At 53.2% G+C, this 12,798-nt stretch overlaps 1 protein-coding gene across 1 annotated transcript in view; it reads right to left on the bottom strand.

Moving 5' to 3' along the window:
* dnajc2 (DnaJ (Hsp40) homolog, subfamily C, member 2) overlaps positions 1-12,798 on the bottom strand; it is a 20,878-nt gene extending 8,080 nt beyond the window's left edge. The window contains exons 1-9 of the mRNA XM_072453320.1: positions 12,610-12,798; positions 8,479-8,669; positions 5,766-5,841; positions 5,370-5,468; positions 4,254-4,476; positions 3,297-3,362; positions 3,132-3,223; positions 2,404-2,525; positions 2,093-2,242 (exon numbers count right to left, since the gene is read on the bottom strand). Coding sequence (XP_072309421.1) covers positions 2,093-2,242; positions 2,404-2,525; positions 3,132-3,223; positions 3,297-3,362; positions 4,254-4,476; positions 5,370-5,468; positions 5,766-5,841; positions 8,479-8,669; positions 12,610-12,691 — 1,101 coding nt within the window. The 5' untranslated portion in view covers positions 12,692-12,798. The remainder of the gene's footprint in view (positions 1-2,092; positions 2,243-2,403; positions 2,526-3,131; positions 3,224-3,296; positions 3,363-4,253; positions 4,477-5,369; positions 5,469-5,765; positions 5,842-8,478; positions 8,670-12,609) is intronic.

The following is a 12,798-nucleotide window of genomic DNA, read 5'->3' as shown; positions in this document are numbered from 1 at the left end:
GAGAGAGTGAGTGTGTGTGAGAGAGTGAGTGAATGTGTGTGTGAGAGTGAGTGAGTGTGTGTGTGAGAGTGAGTGAGTGAGTGAGTGTGTGAGAGTGAGTGAGTGAGTGAGTGAGTGAGTGTGAGTGAGTGTGTGAGAGTGAGTGAGTGAGTGAGTGAGAGTGAGTGAGTGTGTGAGAGTGAGTGAGTGAGTGAGTGAGAGAGTGAGTGAGTGTGTGAGAGTAAGTGTGTGTGAGAGAGTGAGTGAGTGAGAGAGTGAGTGAGTGTGTGAGAGTAAGTGTGTGTGAGAGAGTGAGTGAGTGAGTGTGTGAGAGTAAGTGTGTGTGAGAGAGTGAGTGAGTGAGTGTGAGTGAGTGAGTGAGTGAGTGAGAGTGAGTGAGTGTGTGAGAGTAAGTGTGTGTGAGAGAGTGAGTGAGTGTGTGAGAGTAAGTGTGTGTGAGAGAGTGAGTGAGTGAGTGTGTGTGAGAGAGTGTGTGAGAGTGAGTGTGTGAGAGTAAGTGTGTGTGTGAGAGTGAGTGAGTGAGTGAGTGAGAGAGTGAGTGAGTGTGTGAGAGTAAGTGTGTGTGAGAGAGTGAGTGAGTGAGTGAGTGAGTGAGTGAGTGAGTGTGTGTGTGTGAGAGTGTGTGAGTGAGTGAGTGAGTGTGTGTGTGTGAGAGTGTGTGAGTGAGTGAGTGTGTGAGAGAGTGTGTGTGTGTGAGAGAGTGTGTGAGTGAGTGAGTGTGAGTGAGTGTGTAAGAGAGTGAGTGAGTGAGTGAGTGTGAGTGAGTGTGTGTGAGAGTGAGTGAGTGTGAGTGAGTGTGTGAGAGTGAGTGAGTGAGTGAGTGAGTGTGTGAGAGTAAGTGTGTGTGAGAGAGTGAGTGAGAGTAAGTGTGTGTGAGAGTGAGTGAGTGAGTGAGTGTGTGAGTGTGTGAGAGTGAGTGTGTGAGAGTAAGTGTGTGTGAGAGAGTGAGTGAGAGTAAGTGTGTGTGAGAGAGTGAGTGAGTGAGTGTGAGTGAGTGAGTGAGTGAGTGTGAGAGAGTGAGTGAGTGTGTGTGAGAGTGAGTGAGTGTGTGTGAGAGTGAGTGAGTGAGTGTGTGTGAGAGAGTGAGTGTGTGTGAGAGAGTGAGTGAGTGTGTGTGTGAGAGTGAGTGAGTGTGTGTGTGAGAGTGAGTGAGTGAGTGAGTGTGAGTGAGTGTGAGTGAGTGAGTGTGTGAGAGTGAGTGAGTGAGTGAGTGAGAGAGTGAGTGAGTGTGTGAGAGTAAGTGTGTGTGAGAGAGTGAGTGAGTGAGTGTGTGTGAGAGAGTGTGTGAGAGTGAGTGTGTGAGAGTAAGTGTGTGTGAGAGAGTGAGTGAGAGTAAGTGTGTGTGAGAGAGTGAGTGAGTGAGTGTGAGTGAGTGAGTGTGTGAGAGTGAGTGAGTGAGTGAGAGAGTGAGAGAGTGTGTGAGAGTAAGTGTGTGTGAGAGAGTGAGTGAGTGAGTGTGTGTGAGAGAGTGTGTGAGAGTGAGTGTGTGAGAGTAAGTGTGTGTGAGAGAGTGAGTGAGAGTAAGTGTGTGTGAGAGAGTGAGTGAGTGAGTGTGTGTGAGAGAGTGAGTGAGTGTGAGTGAGAGTGAGTGTGTGAGAGAGTGAGTGAGTGAGTGTGTGAGAGTAAGTGTGTGTGAGAGAGTGAGTGAGAGTAAGTGTGTGTGAGAGAGTGAGTGAGTGAGTGTGTGTGAGAGAGTGAGTGTGTGTGAGAGAGTGAGTGAGTGTGAGTGAGAGTGAGTGTGTGAGAGAGTGAGTGAGTGAGTGTGTAGTGAGTGAGTGAGTGTGTGTGTGTGTGAGAGAGTGAGTGTGTGTGAGAGAGTGAGTGAGTGAGTGTGAGAGAGTGAGTGTGTGTGTGTGTGTGTGTGTGTGAGAGAGTGAGTGTGAGAGAGTGAGTGAGTGTGTGTGTGAGAGTGAGTGAGTGAGTGAGTGTGTGAGAGTGTGTGTGAGAGTGAGTGAGTGAGTGTGAGAGTGTGTGTGAGAGTGAGTGAGTGAGTGAGTGTGTGAGAGTGTGTGTGAGAGTGAGTGAGTGAGTGTGAGAGTGTGTGTGAGAGTGAGTGACCGCCCGTGTGTGTGTGTGTGTCCAGTGGATGAACCTTGCAGCTGGTGCGTAGCTTCTGCCTCTCCTTCTTGATGGCCTTCTTCTGGATGTCCTTCTCCTTTTTGGCCACAAGTGCTGTTTGTCTCGCCTCCTCTTCCTCCTTCTCTTTGGCCAATCGCGCGGCCTCCAGCTCCACCTGACGAGCCTGAGGCACACCACACGTTCAAGCGGTTAAACATCTCTGAATGTCAACGTAACGGCGAGTTCAGGTCGTTTCACACTTTCACAAGTCGGTCATCTCAGCAGAGGTTCATCTCAGCAGAGGTTCATCTCAGCAGAGGTTTGAATATCTCCGGTACCTCTCACCTTGTCTCGCTCCTCTTGCTCCCTCTTCTTGGCGTCGGCTTTGGCTTTTTTCTCAGACTCTTTTCGGGCCTTTTCTTCCTCTTTGAATTTCTTTATTCTAGGGTCACAGCTGTAGGCCAGATCTACGACACAGACACAAGGCTTAAAACAACCACCACGCCCAAATATCACCAATCACAACATTCAGACAAGGCGCCGTTTGTTACAAGGTCGACCTTTAAACCTCCAGGACCTTTAGTTTGTTCATAACAGACACTCTTCCTGGTCCCAGCACACAGTCGTAATGATCGCGTTTAGACGGGAGAAATGCTCAGAGCGAGTCTATGATGATTCATTGAGTTAGAAACGGCAGAAGATTCAACGTGTTTCTGAGTATTGAGTTTGTGACGAGTTAGAATACAATTAAAAGAGGAGAAAAAGTACAAATCTGCATAATGTGTCCTTAAATAAGTTAAATTGTACCTGAATTACACTTTTTAAGCTCGATATTAGCAACTAAATAAAAGACGTTCAGTAATTCCATGTCTGTGTATGTGAGGGGCGTGGCTAAAGCTAGCGTGAACGGGAACGACTTTGCCTCATTCATCTCACTTCTCTGCAAAGCCTCTACGCCGTGTTTAACTTCTCTCTGGACGACGTTAAGACGCTCTGTGTACGATATCGTTTCGCCGTCTCTCTCGTCCAATCGTGCGGCTGGAGCTAAAGAGGAAGAGCAGTTGGTCTCGTACCGACTAAGGTGCGAATGCGGTTCATCTCCTCCTTCTTCCTCTGAGCTCGGGACGCTCGGTTCTGCTTCTCGATCCAGCGACGCTCGTCTCGACTGGGAACGCAAACGTCATTGTTAAAGACGCCGCCGCTGCCGTCGCCGCTCTGGCAAAACCGTCTGAACTCACCATTCTGCCTTTTCCTTTTCCTCTTCGTCCAAGTACGAGAATTCCCTCCACGAGTCAAAGTTGTACCTTTGCAGAAGAAAATCGAGAACACAAAAGGTCAGACGAGCGCAGCGACGTTTCATCTACAGATGTCGGGTGATATCGACAAAGATCGTCTCGCGGTGTCGATCGCGAATGTGCAAAAACGACTTGTGCATTTGTTTTTAAAATCGGCTCAGAATTTGTCCTTCAAATGTCATTTAAATCATCTTAAAAAAAGGTCCAGAAATCAGAACATGATCAGAATTTGGCCAGTGACCTTCTGTGCATTAGACCGTATTTTAAAGACAAAAAGTCGCACCTTTTTTCATAGTTTAGGCTGAGGTGCGACTTATACTCCAGAGCGACTTATGTGATATTATTCGTTATTTTCACACTGACAGCCACAAGAGGGCGCCCTAGGCTCTAAGCGACGCAGAAGAATCTGCACTTCCTCTTCCTCTGGAGTTTGTGGAGTTGTTTAGAAGTGACACAGAGGAAGAAGAATTCAGTGGATTTAGTGATTTGGGGTAAAACTGATGCTTTATTAAACTTGTTAGCATGTTCTTTATGCTATAGTTATCTGAATAACTGTTCATATGTTACGTTAACATACCAGACACTTACCACAGTTTTGTCTGTGCCTCATGTAGCTGAAGGTGTTAGCATACGTCATGTAGCTGAAGGTGTTAGCATGTTAGCATATGTCATGTAGCTGAAGGTGTTAGCATGTTAGCATACGTCATGTAGCTGAAGGTGTTAGCATACGTCATGTAGCTGAAGGTGTTAGCGTTAGCATACATCATGTAGCTGAAGGCGTTAGCGTTAGCATACGTACACCTATTCACCATGTTCCCAAAAATGCGACTTATAGTCCGGAGGATACGGTAGCTTTATTCCACTGCGAGATCATAAAAGTTGCGTCTTTATCGACTTTACCAAAAAGAGTAGAAACTGTCGACTTCTTCGAAGGTGGACTCCAGCGTGCCGAGTTTGGGGATGTGTTTCTTGGACGACCATCGGGCGTTTCTCTCGAAGACGGGTCCGAACACCTGGAAGAAGTTGTCCTTCCCATCGCCCTTCGACGGCACGGCGTTGTCGAAGGTCGGGTCCACGCTGTCGAACGCCCGACGCTTCACCGGGTCGGACAGGACCTCGATGGCTGCCCGGGCAAACCACAGTCACTTTAACATTACCCCTTTAATGAATCATGACTTAAACATCACCCCTTTAATGAATCATGACTTAATCACCCGTTTAATGAATCATGACTTACACATGAGCCCTTTAATGAATCATGACTTAATCACCCGTTTAATGAATCATGACTTACACATGAGCCCTTTAATGAATCATGACTTACACATCACCCCTTAATGAATCATGACTTACACATGAGCCCTTTAATGAATCATGACTTAATCACCCGTTTAATGAATCATGACTTACACATCACCCCTTAATGAATCATGACTTACACATCACCCCTTAAATGAATCATGACTTACACATCACCCCTTAAATGAATCATGACTTACACATCACCCCTTAAATGAATCATGACTTACACATCACCCCTTAAATGAATCATGACTTAAAGGTGGAATGGACGATTTTTTTCAGCAATTTTTTAAATCATATTTCCTTGTGGCGTGGATAAATCATTTGTTCTGCCACGTGTCAATCATAAAACGCACCTACCGCTCACCTGCAGCCGCGTGCGGGGAGTGGCATGAGCACGGGGGAGTGGCATGAGCACGGGGGAGTGGCATGAGCACCTAATTAATCATGACTTAAACATCACCCCTTTTATTAATGACTTAAATATTTTATTTAGTTTATTTAGTTTAAGTCATAATTTATAAAAAGGGGTGATATTTAAGTCATTATTAATAAAAACTGTTTAAGGCCAAATAAAATACATGTGCGTTTTCGGTAACATTGAAGTGTAAGTCATTATTTATAAAAGGGGTGCTGTTTTAAGTCATGTTTAATAAAATGGGGTGCTGTCTTAAGTCATTACAAACATGGTCCCGTGAGTGTTCGGTGTTTGACCTTTTGTGATGCAGGTGAAGTAGTCGTTGTCTCCTTCTGCGATCTGTTCTCCTGCAGCTTTCCTTTTGTCTGGATGATGTTTCAGGACGATGGCCTTGTCTGCGCCACAACACCAACGAAGAAGAAGACACCGGTGAACAAAGGGTTAAATATAGAGATAACAGCTTAGCCCCCGGGCCTTAGCTTAGCCCCCGGGCCTTAGCTTAGCCCCCGGGCCTTAGCTTAGCCCCCGGGCCTTAGCTTAGCCCCCGGGCCTTAGCTTAGCCCCCGGGCCTTAGCTTAGCCCCCGGGCCTTAGACCGGTTTACAATTAAGGGGGAAAATATGTTTATGTGAAGACTTTGAGAACCAGTGAAGAAAAGGATGAATAAAACAGATTAAAAAAGCAGCGACTCACGAGCAGCTTTGATCTGTTTCTGAGTGGCTTTGTATCTGACGTGAGGGAGGCCCAGCACGGCGTAGTGGTCCTGGTTCTGCAGGAAACACACAAGACACGGCACAAAACACGTCAGGACACGATGAACACATGAATAACTGTTTTAATAACCTTAAATATGACCTTAACCCTTCGGGGTCCGGAGCTTTTTTGGCCGTTTTTGGATACCTTCAATTTTGCCCTGATACACTACGTTAAGAAATGTTTACAAGACCAATGTTGGGCATCTTTTTTCAGCACAACCTCACCTATATGATCAGTTAGTTAGTTTTTCACTTTGACAAACTATTTCAACACACTGGACCTAAACACACACAGAAAACACAAAGTCAGTCTAGAAAAAATGTTTTTTTCAATGTAAAACCCTCAAACATGCTCAACCAAGCATTTAAAAAGGTTCAAAGTGAACCACAAGGTGCAAATATGAACATATAAAAGTATTCTTGTGATATATACAAGCAATAAACCACTATTTACAAGTAGGCAAATCCTCAGGCGTTTTACTATTTGTGCTACTTCTCAAAACAGTTTCTGTCCAAAATGACACAGAGCCACATCAGAAGGAGCTCTAAACCAGGTCTAAACCAGGTCTAAACCAGGTCTAAACCAGGACTAAACCAGGTCTAAACCAGGACTAAACCAGGACTAAACCAGGACTAAACCAGGTCTAAACCAGGACTAAACCAGGACTAAACCAGGACTAAACCAGGACTAAACCAGGTCTAAACCAGGACTAAACCAGGACTAAACCAGGACTAAACCAGGTCTAAACCAGGTCTAAACCAGGACTAAACCAGGACTAAACCAGGACTAAACCAGGTCTAAACCAGGACTAAACCAGGTCTAAACCAGGACTAAACCGGGTTAGCACAAGACTAACGTTTTTTTCCGTTTCGTTTTATCACAAAAGGCGACAAAGTTATTATTATTACTTATTTATTATAAGAAAAGTAACACGCGCAGAAAAGAGCGCATATTTTCCCGCACATTTTTAATGGAATTGAAACGTTCATAACTTTGGTTTTATCAGGTGGATTCAAATAAAACAAAAACTCAGATGTTGTTACGGATCTCCACTTCCGTATCACGTCAACGGCACGGTTTTCATGCTACAGGGTCCTAAAGCCGACCATGTTTTCACACGCGCCGGCGCCGACCCAGAAGGGTTAAAGGTCCCATAACATGCAAAATGGACTTTTCAGAGCTTTTAACCTTCTTACATTCCTATTTGTGCTTCATATATGTCCAGAGTGGTTTTTTTTATTGATTCCCGCAGTTTTTAGCTATATTACAGACTATCTCCTTTCCTCCAATCTACAAACTGACGGGCGGTGGTGGCAAGACCGTGTCATCATCCCCCCTCCCGCCCCCTTCCCCCCGGCTCAGCGCCTCTTGTCTTCTCGTTTTTCTGCTTCGATTTACGAGGAAACACGGCTCAAAGAGGCCCAAAACCTCATGAATGATGTCGCACTCTTTACTATTATCACAATGGTGAAGGTTTATGTGGCAGTTGATGCAGCAACCGGGAAAAAAAACGGAGAGAAGTTCTATCTGATACTGAAAAACCAGTGAGAGTGAGAGAGTGAGAGAGCGAGAGAATGAGAGATATATCTGTTCTGCGCACGCTGTAGAATAAACACGAGTTTTATTTAGTCTCAAAGTAGTGTTGATCTGAAGTTCTATCGTTTGTCACTCAGCTGTGGGGCACACACGCTCAGAGACTACGTCACGGGTTGGGCGGGGCACACACGCTCAGAGACTACGTCACGGGTTGGGCGGGGCACACACGCTCTGAGACTACGTCACGGGTTGGGCGGGGCACACACGCTCTGAGACTACGTCACGGGTTGGGCGGGGCACACACGCTCTGAGACTACGTCACGAGTGGGCGGGGCACACACGCTCTGAGACTACGTCACGAGTGGGCGGGGCACACACGCTCTGAGACTACGTCACGAGTGGGCGGGGCACACACGCTCTGAGACTACGTCACGAGTGGGCGGGGCACACACGCTCTGAGACTACGTCACGGGTGTGTGACAAACTGCATTTGTGAAGGGGTCGTAAAGATGGGCCAAAGGATGTTTACCCTAGGGGGGGTGACAGCCCAGAGGAGTTTGGGTAATGTTTACCCAAGGCTTGATCTCTACGGAAAAATACCAAGTGCCTTGATGTGAGGCTGACCAATGAGAAATGTGACCCGCCTATTCCAGAATATCTAATAAAACCAACCAGCATGAGAAAAAACGGGGTGAGACGCAGGAGGATCACGCAGGCTGCGTACCACAGCCTGCGTGATCAGACCCCGCGTCTTCACCCAAGCTTGTCACACAAAGTCTGATGTTTCTGTGTCGTTTCATATTCTAAGTTGAATTGTGTTCTCGATGTGTTACGGAATAGCATCGGTGTATGTCTCATTCCATGACAATATCAAACCAAGCCGTCTGCATTTCCGGGTTGGTGAGGGGGTCCAAGGTCTGGGTGATATTTCTTAACTATTATGTTAAGGGTGTTGGACAACGTTTATTATTATTATCAATTATACACTTAGGATAGACTACGAAAAGTGACAAAAAGCATGTTATGGCACCTTTAAATATGACCTTCATTCAGTGGATTTAAGTTTATTCTGAAACTAAAACAAGCTTCAAAGACACGTCCTTCCCGGTCGTACCTTCCACTCTTTGGGGTCGAGTGTTCGGAGGATGACGCACTCCTGCAGCGTAAACTCTTCATCGTCTGATTCTTCTGAAGACTCCTCCTCTTCCTCCAGCTCCTGAAACGAGGCCGAGACGTTTCTGTTCCTGCGTTTGACGAAGGCTTCAAACCAGCGACCGACCGGCTCCACCTGCACCTGCACCGCCGCTGCACACAAGGGTTTGACACGCTCAGGACACGCTCGCTCGGGACACGCTCAAGACACGCTCGGGGCACGCTCAAGACACGCTCGGGACACGCTCAAGACACGCTCGGGACACGCTCAAGACACGCTCAAGACACGCTCGGGGTACGCTCAAGACACGCTCGGGACACGCTCGGGACACGCTTGAGACACGCTCGGGACACGCTCGGGACACGCTCAAGACACGCTCGGGACACGCTCAAGACACGCTCGGGACACGCTCAAGACACGCCCGGAGCACGCTCGGGGTACGCTCAAGACACGCTCGGGGTACGCTCAAGACACGCTCGGGGTACGCTCAAGACACGCTCGGGGTACGCTCAAGACACGCTCGGGGTACGCTCAAGACACGCTCGGGGTACGCTCAAGACACGCTCGGGGTACGCTCAAGACACGCTCGGGGTACGCTCAAGACACGCTCGGGGTACGCTCAAGACACGCTCGGGGCACGCTCAAGACACGCTCGGGGCACGCTCAAGACACGCTCGGGGCACGCTCAAGACACGCTCGGGGCACGCTCAAGACACGCTCGGGGCACGCTCAAGACACGCTCGGGGCACGCTCAAGACACGCTCGGGGCACGCTCAAGACACGCTCGGGGCACGCTCAAGACACGCTAGGGGCACGCTCAAGACACGCTAGGGGCACGCTCAAGACACGCTAGGGGCACGCTCAAGACACGCTAGGGGCACGCTCAAGACACGCTAGGGGCACGCTCAAGACACGCTAGGGGCACGCTCAAGACACGCTAGGGGCACGCTCAAGACACGCTAGGGGCACGCTCAAGACACGCTAGGGGCACGCTCAAGACACGCTAGGGGCACGCTCAAGACACGCTAGGGGCACGCTCAAGACACGCTAGGGGCACGCTCAAGACACGCTAGGGGCACGCTCAAGACACGCTAGGGGCACGCTCAAGACACGCTAGGGGCACGCTCAAGACACGCTAAAGACACGTTGCGTTCGGGCGCCCGGGACACGTCGCGTTCGGGCGCCCGGGACACGTCGCGTTCGGGCGCCCGGGACACGTCGCGTTCGGGCGCCCGGGACACGTCGCGTTCGGGCGCTCTGGACGCGCTCGCTCGGGCGCTCTGGACGCGCTCGCTCGGGCGCTCTGGACGCGCTCGCTCGGGCGCTCTGGACGCGCTCGCTCGGGCGCTCTGGACGCGCTCGCTCGGGCGCTCTGGACGCGCTCGCTCGGGCGCTCTGGACGCGCTCGCTCGGGACACGCTCGCCCGACACGCTCGGGACACGCTCGCCCGACACGCTCGGGACACGCTCGCCCGACACGCTCGGGACACGCTCGCCCGACACGCTCGGGACACGCTCGGGACACGCTCGCCCGACACGCGCGCCCGCCCGGGACACGCTTGCCCGCTCGGGACACGCTCGCTCGCCCGCTCGGGACACGCTCGCTCGCCCGCTCGGGACACGCTCGCTCGCCCGCTCGGGACACGCTCGCTCGCCCGCTCGGGACACGCTCGCTCGCCCGCTCGGGACACGCTCGCTCGCCCGCTCGGGACACGCTCGCTCGCCCGCTCGGGACACGCTCGCTCGCCCGCTCGGGACACGCTCGCTCGCCCGCTCGGGACACGCTCGCTCGCCCGCTCGGGACACGCTCGCTCGCCCGCTCGGGACACGCTCGCTCGCCCGCTCGGGACACGCTCGCTCGCCCGCTCGGGACACGCTCGCTCGCCCGCTCGGGACACGCTCGCCCGCCCGCTCGGGACACGCTCGCCCGCTCGGGACACGCTCGCTCGCCCGCTCGGGACACGCTCGCTCGCCCGCTCGGGACACGCTCGCTCGCCCGGGACACGCTCGCTCGCCCGGGACACGCTCGCTCGCTCGGGACACGCTCGCTCGCCCGCCCGGGACACGCTCGCTCGCCCGCCCGGGACACGCTCGCTCGCCCGCCCGGGACACGCTCGCTCGCCCGCCCGGGACACGCTCGCTCGCCCGCCCGGGACACGCTCGCTCGCCCGCCCGGGACACGCTCGCTCGCCCGCCCGGGACACGCTCGCTCGCCCGCTCGGGACACGCTCGCTCGCCCGCTCGGGACACGCTCGCTCGCCCGCTCGGGACACGCTCGCTTGGGACACGCTCGCTCGCCCGGGACACGCTCGCTCGCCCGCTCGGGACACGCTCGCTCGCCCGCTCGGGACACGCTCGCTCGCTCGCCCGCTCGGGACACGCTCGCTCGCTCGCCCGCTCGGGACACGCTCGCTCGCTCGCCCGCTCGGGACACGCTCGCTCGCTCGCCCGCTCGGGACACGCTCGCTCGCCCGCTCGGGACACGCTCGCTCGCCCGCTCGGGACACGCTCGCTCGCCCGCTCGGGACACGCTCGCTCGCCCGCTCGGGACACGCTCGCTCGCCCGCTCGGGACACGCTCGCTCGCCCGCTCGGGACACGCTCGCTCGCCCGCTCGGGACACGCTCGCTCGCCCGCTCGGGACACGCTCGCTCGCCCGCCCGGGACACGCTCGCTCGCCCGCTCGGGACACGCTCGCTCGCCCGCTCGGGACACGCTCGCTCGCCCGCTCGGGACACGCTCGCTCGCCCGCTCGGGACACGCTCGCTCGCCCGCTCGGGACACGCTCGCTCGCCCGCTCGGGACACGCTCGCTCGCCCGCTCGGGACACGCTCGCTTGGGACACGCTCGCTCGCCCGCTCGGGACACGCTCGCTTGGGACACGCTCGCTCGCCCGCCCGGGACACGCTCGCTCGCTCGGGACACGCTCGCTCGCTCGCCCGCTCGGGACACGCTCGCTCGCTCGCCCGCTCGGGACACGCTCGCTCGCCCGCTCGGGACACGCTCGCTCGCCCGCTCGGGACACGCTCGCTCGCCCGCTCGGGACACGCTCGCTCGCCCGCTCGGGACACGCTCGCTCGCCCGCTCGGGACACGCTCGGCCGACACGCTCGCCCGCTCGGGACGCGCTCGCCCGGGACACGCTCGCCCGGGACACGCTCGCTCGCTCGCCCGCTCGGGACACGCTCGCTCGCCCGCTCGCCCGCTCGGGACACGCTCGCTCGCCCGCTCGCCCGCTCGGGACGCGCTCGCCCGCCCGCTCGCTCGCCCGCTCGGGACGCGCTCGCCCGCTCGGGACACGTTCCTTCAGCGTGTCATTGTTCCTCTGGACTACACTAGTTTCTTCTTCTCTGCAAATGTCGATGACTTTTCTCAAACATGCTGACATCTGCTCCATGACCACGGGATTCGTCTTTTCAGTCGGGTTTAAACCTGCAGCAGTTTGTCCAGCAGGAGGAGACACTGGACGGTCACGATTGTTTGACAGTGTATTTTAAGCAGATAATATTGGTATAGCGCAGATTCAACTGTAAAGAGTAGATCATTCCCTCATTATCTCAGGCTTAACCTCATGTAAACATGAGATATTATTGCTTAATCATCGTTTCCGTTTCACAAACAATAAAACCCGGCTTCTCAAACCTATTTTAAGGCTCTTTAATGGAACAAAACTCTTAAAATACTTGATAAAAGCCGTTAACATTGGGGTTCAGCTCTTGCACCTGCTGCGTGTCACACTGGAGATTGTTGTTGTCATAAAAGTATTTAAAAAAGTAAAAATAGGTTCAATACAAAGACATTACGTCACATTTATCCCACAAAACGTGCAGCAAAATTAAACGTTTCAAATTAAAATGTGCGACACAAACAAAATCCACGGGAAGCGCTGGCCCGGGCCATGTCACGTTACTTCACGACATCACGTAAATGAGACGCGTTTAAGCAGAAATCCGCTCTAAAACACGACTTAATGAGGCCGCGCGAGCCCCAGACGCGTCCGGTGCCGCGTGCGTGCCTTTAAAGCCGGAGCCGGGTGCGTTTCATCACAAACGGGCCGACGAGCTCCGGTTCTTGCGCGGGGTTCGAACACTCACCGGCCGCCGCTCCGAACACCTCCGTTTCCTCCACGTCCTGCGCTTCTAACAACATTTTCACTCGTTCTTTTTCCACGCACATTCACGGGCAGAACGCGTCCAGAGAGAGACTTTGTAAAGTGCAGAAGTGTGCGCGGCCCGCTGCGTAAGGGCGCACCACATGGGCCTGGTCCACCCGGGCCTGGTCCG

The sequence above is a fragment of the Eucyclogobius newberryi genome, unplaced genomic scaffold (assembly GCF_026437365.1).
Source record: "Eucyclogobius newberryi isolate DKJ021-1_F unplaced genomic scaffold, fEucNew1.0.hap1 SCAF_2, whole genome shotgun sequence".
Lineage (NCBI taxonomy): Eukaryota > Metazoa > Chordata > Actinopteri > Gobiiformes > Gobiidae > Eucyclogobius > Eucyclogobius newberryi.
This window is presented reverse-complemented; position numbering and strand designations above follow the sequence as displayed.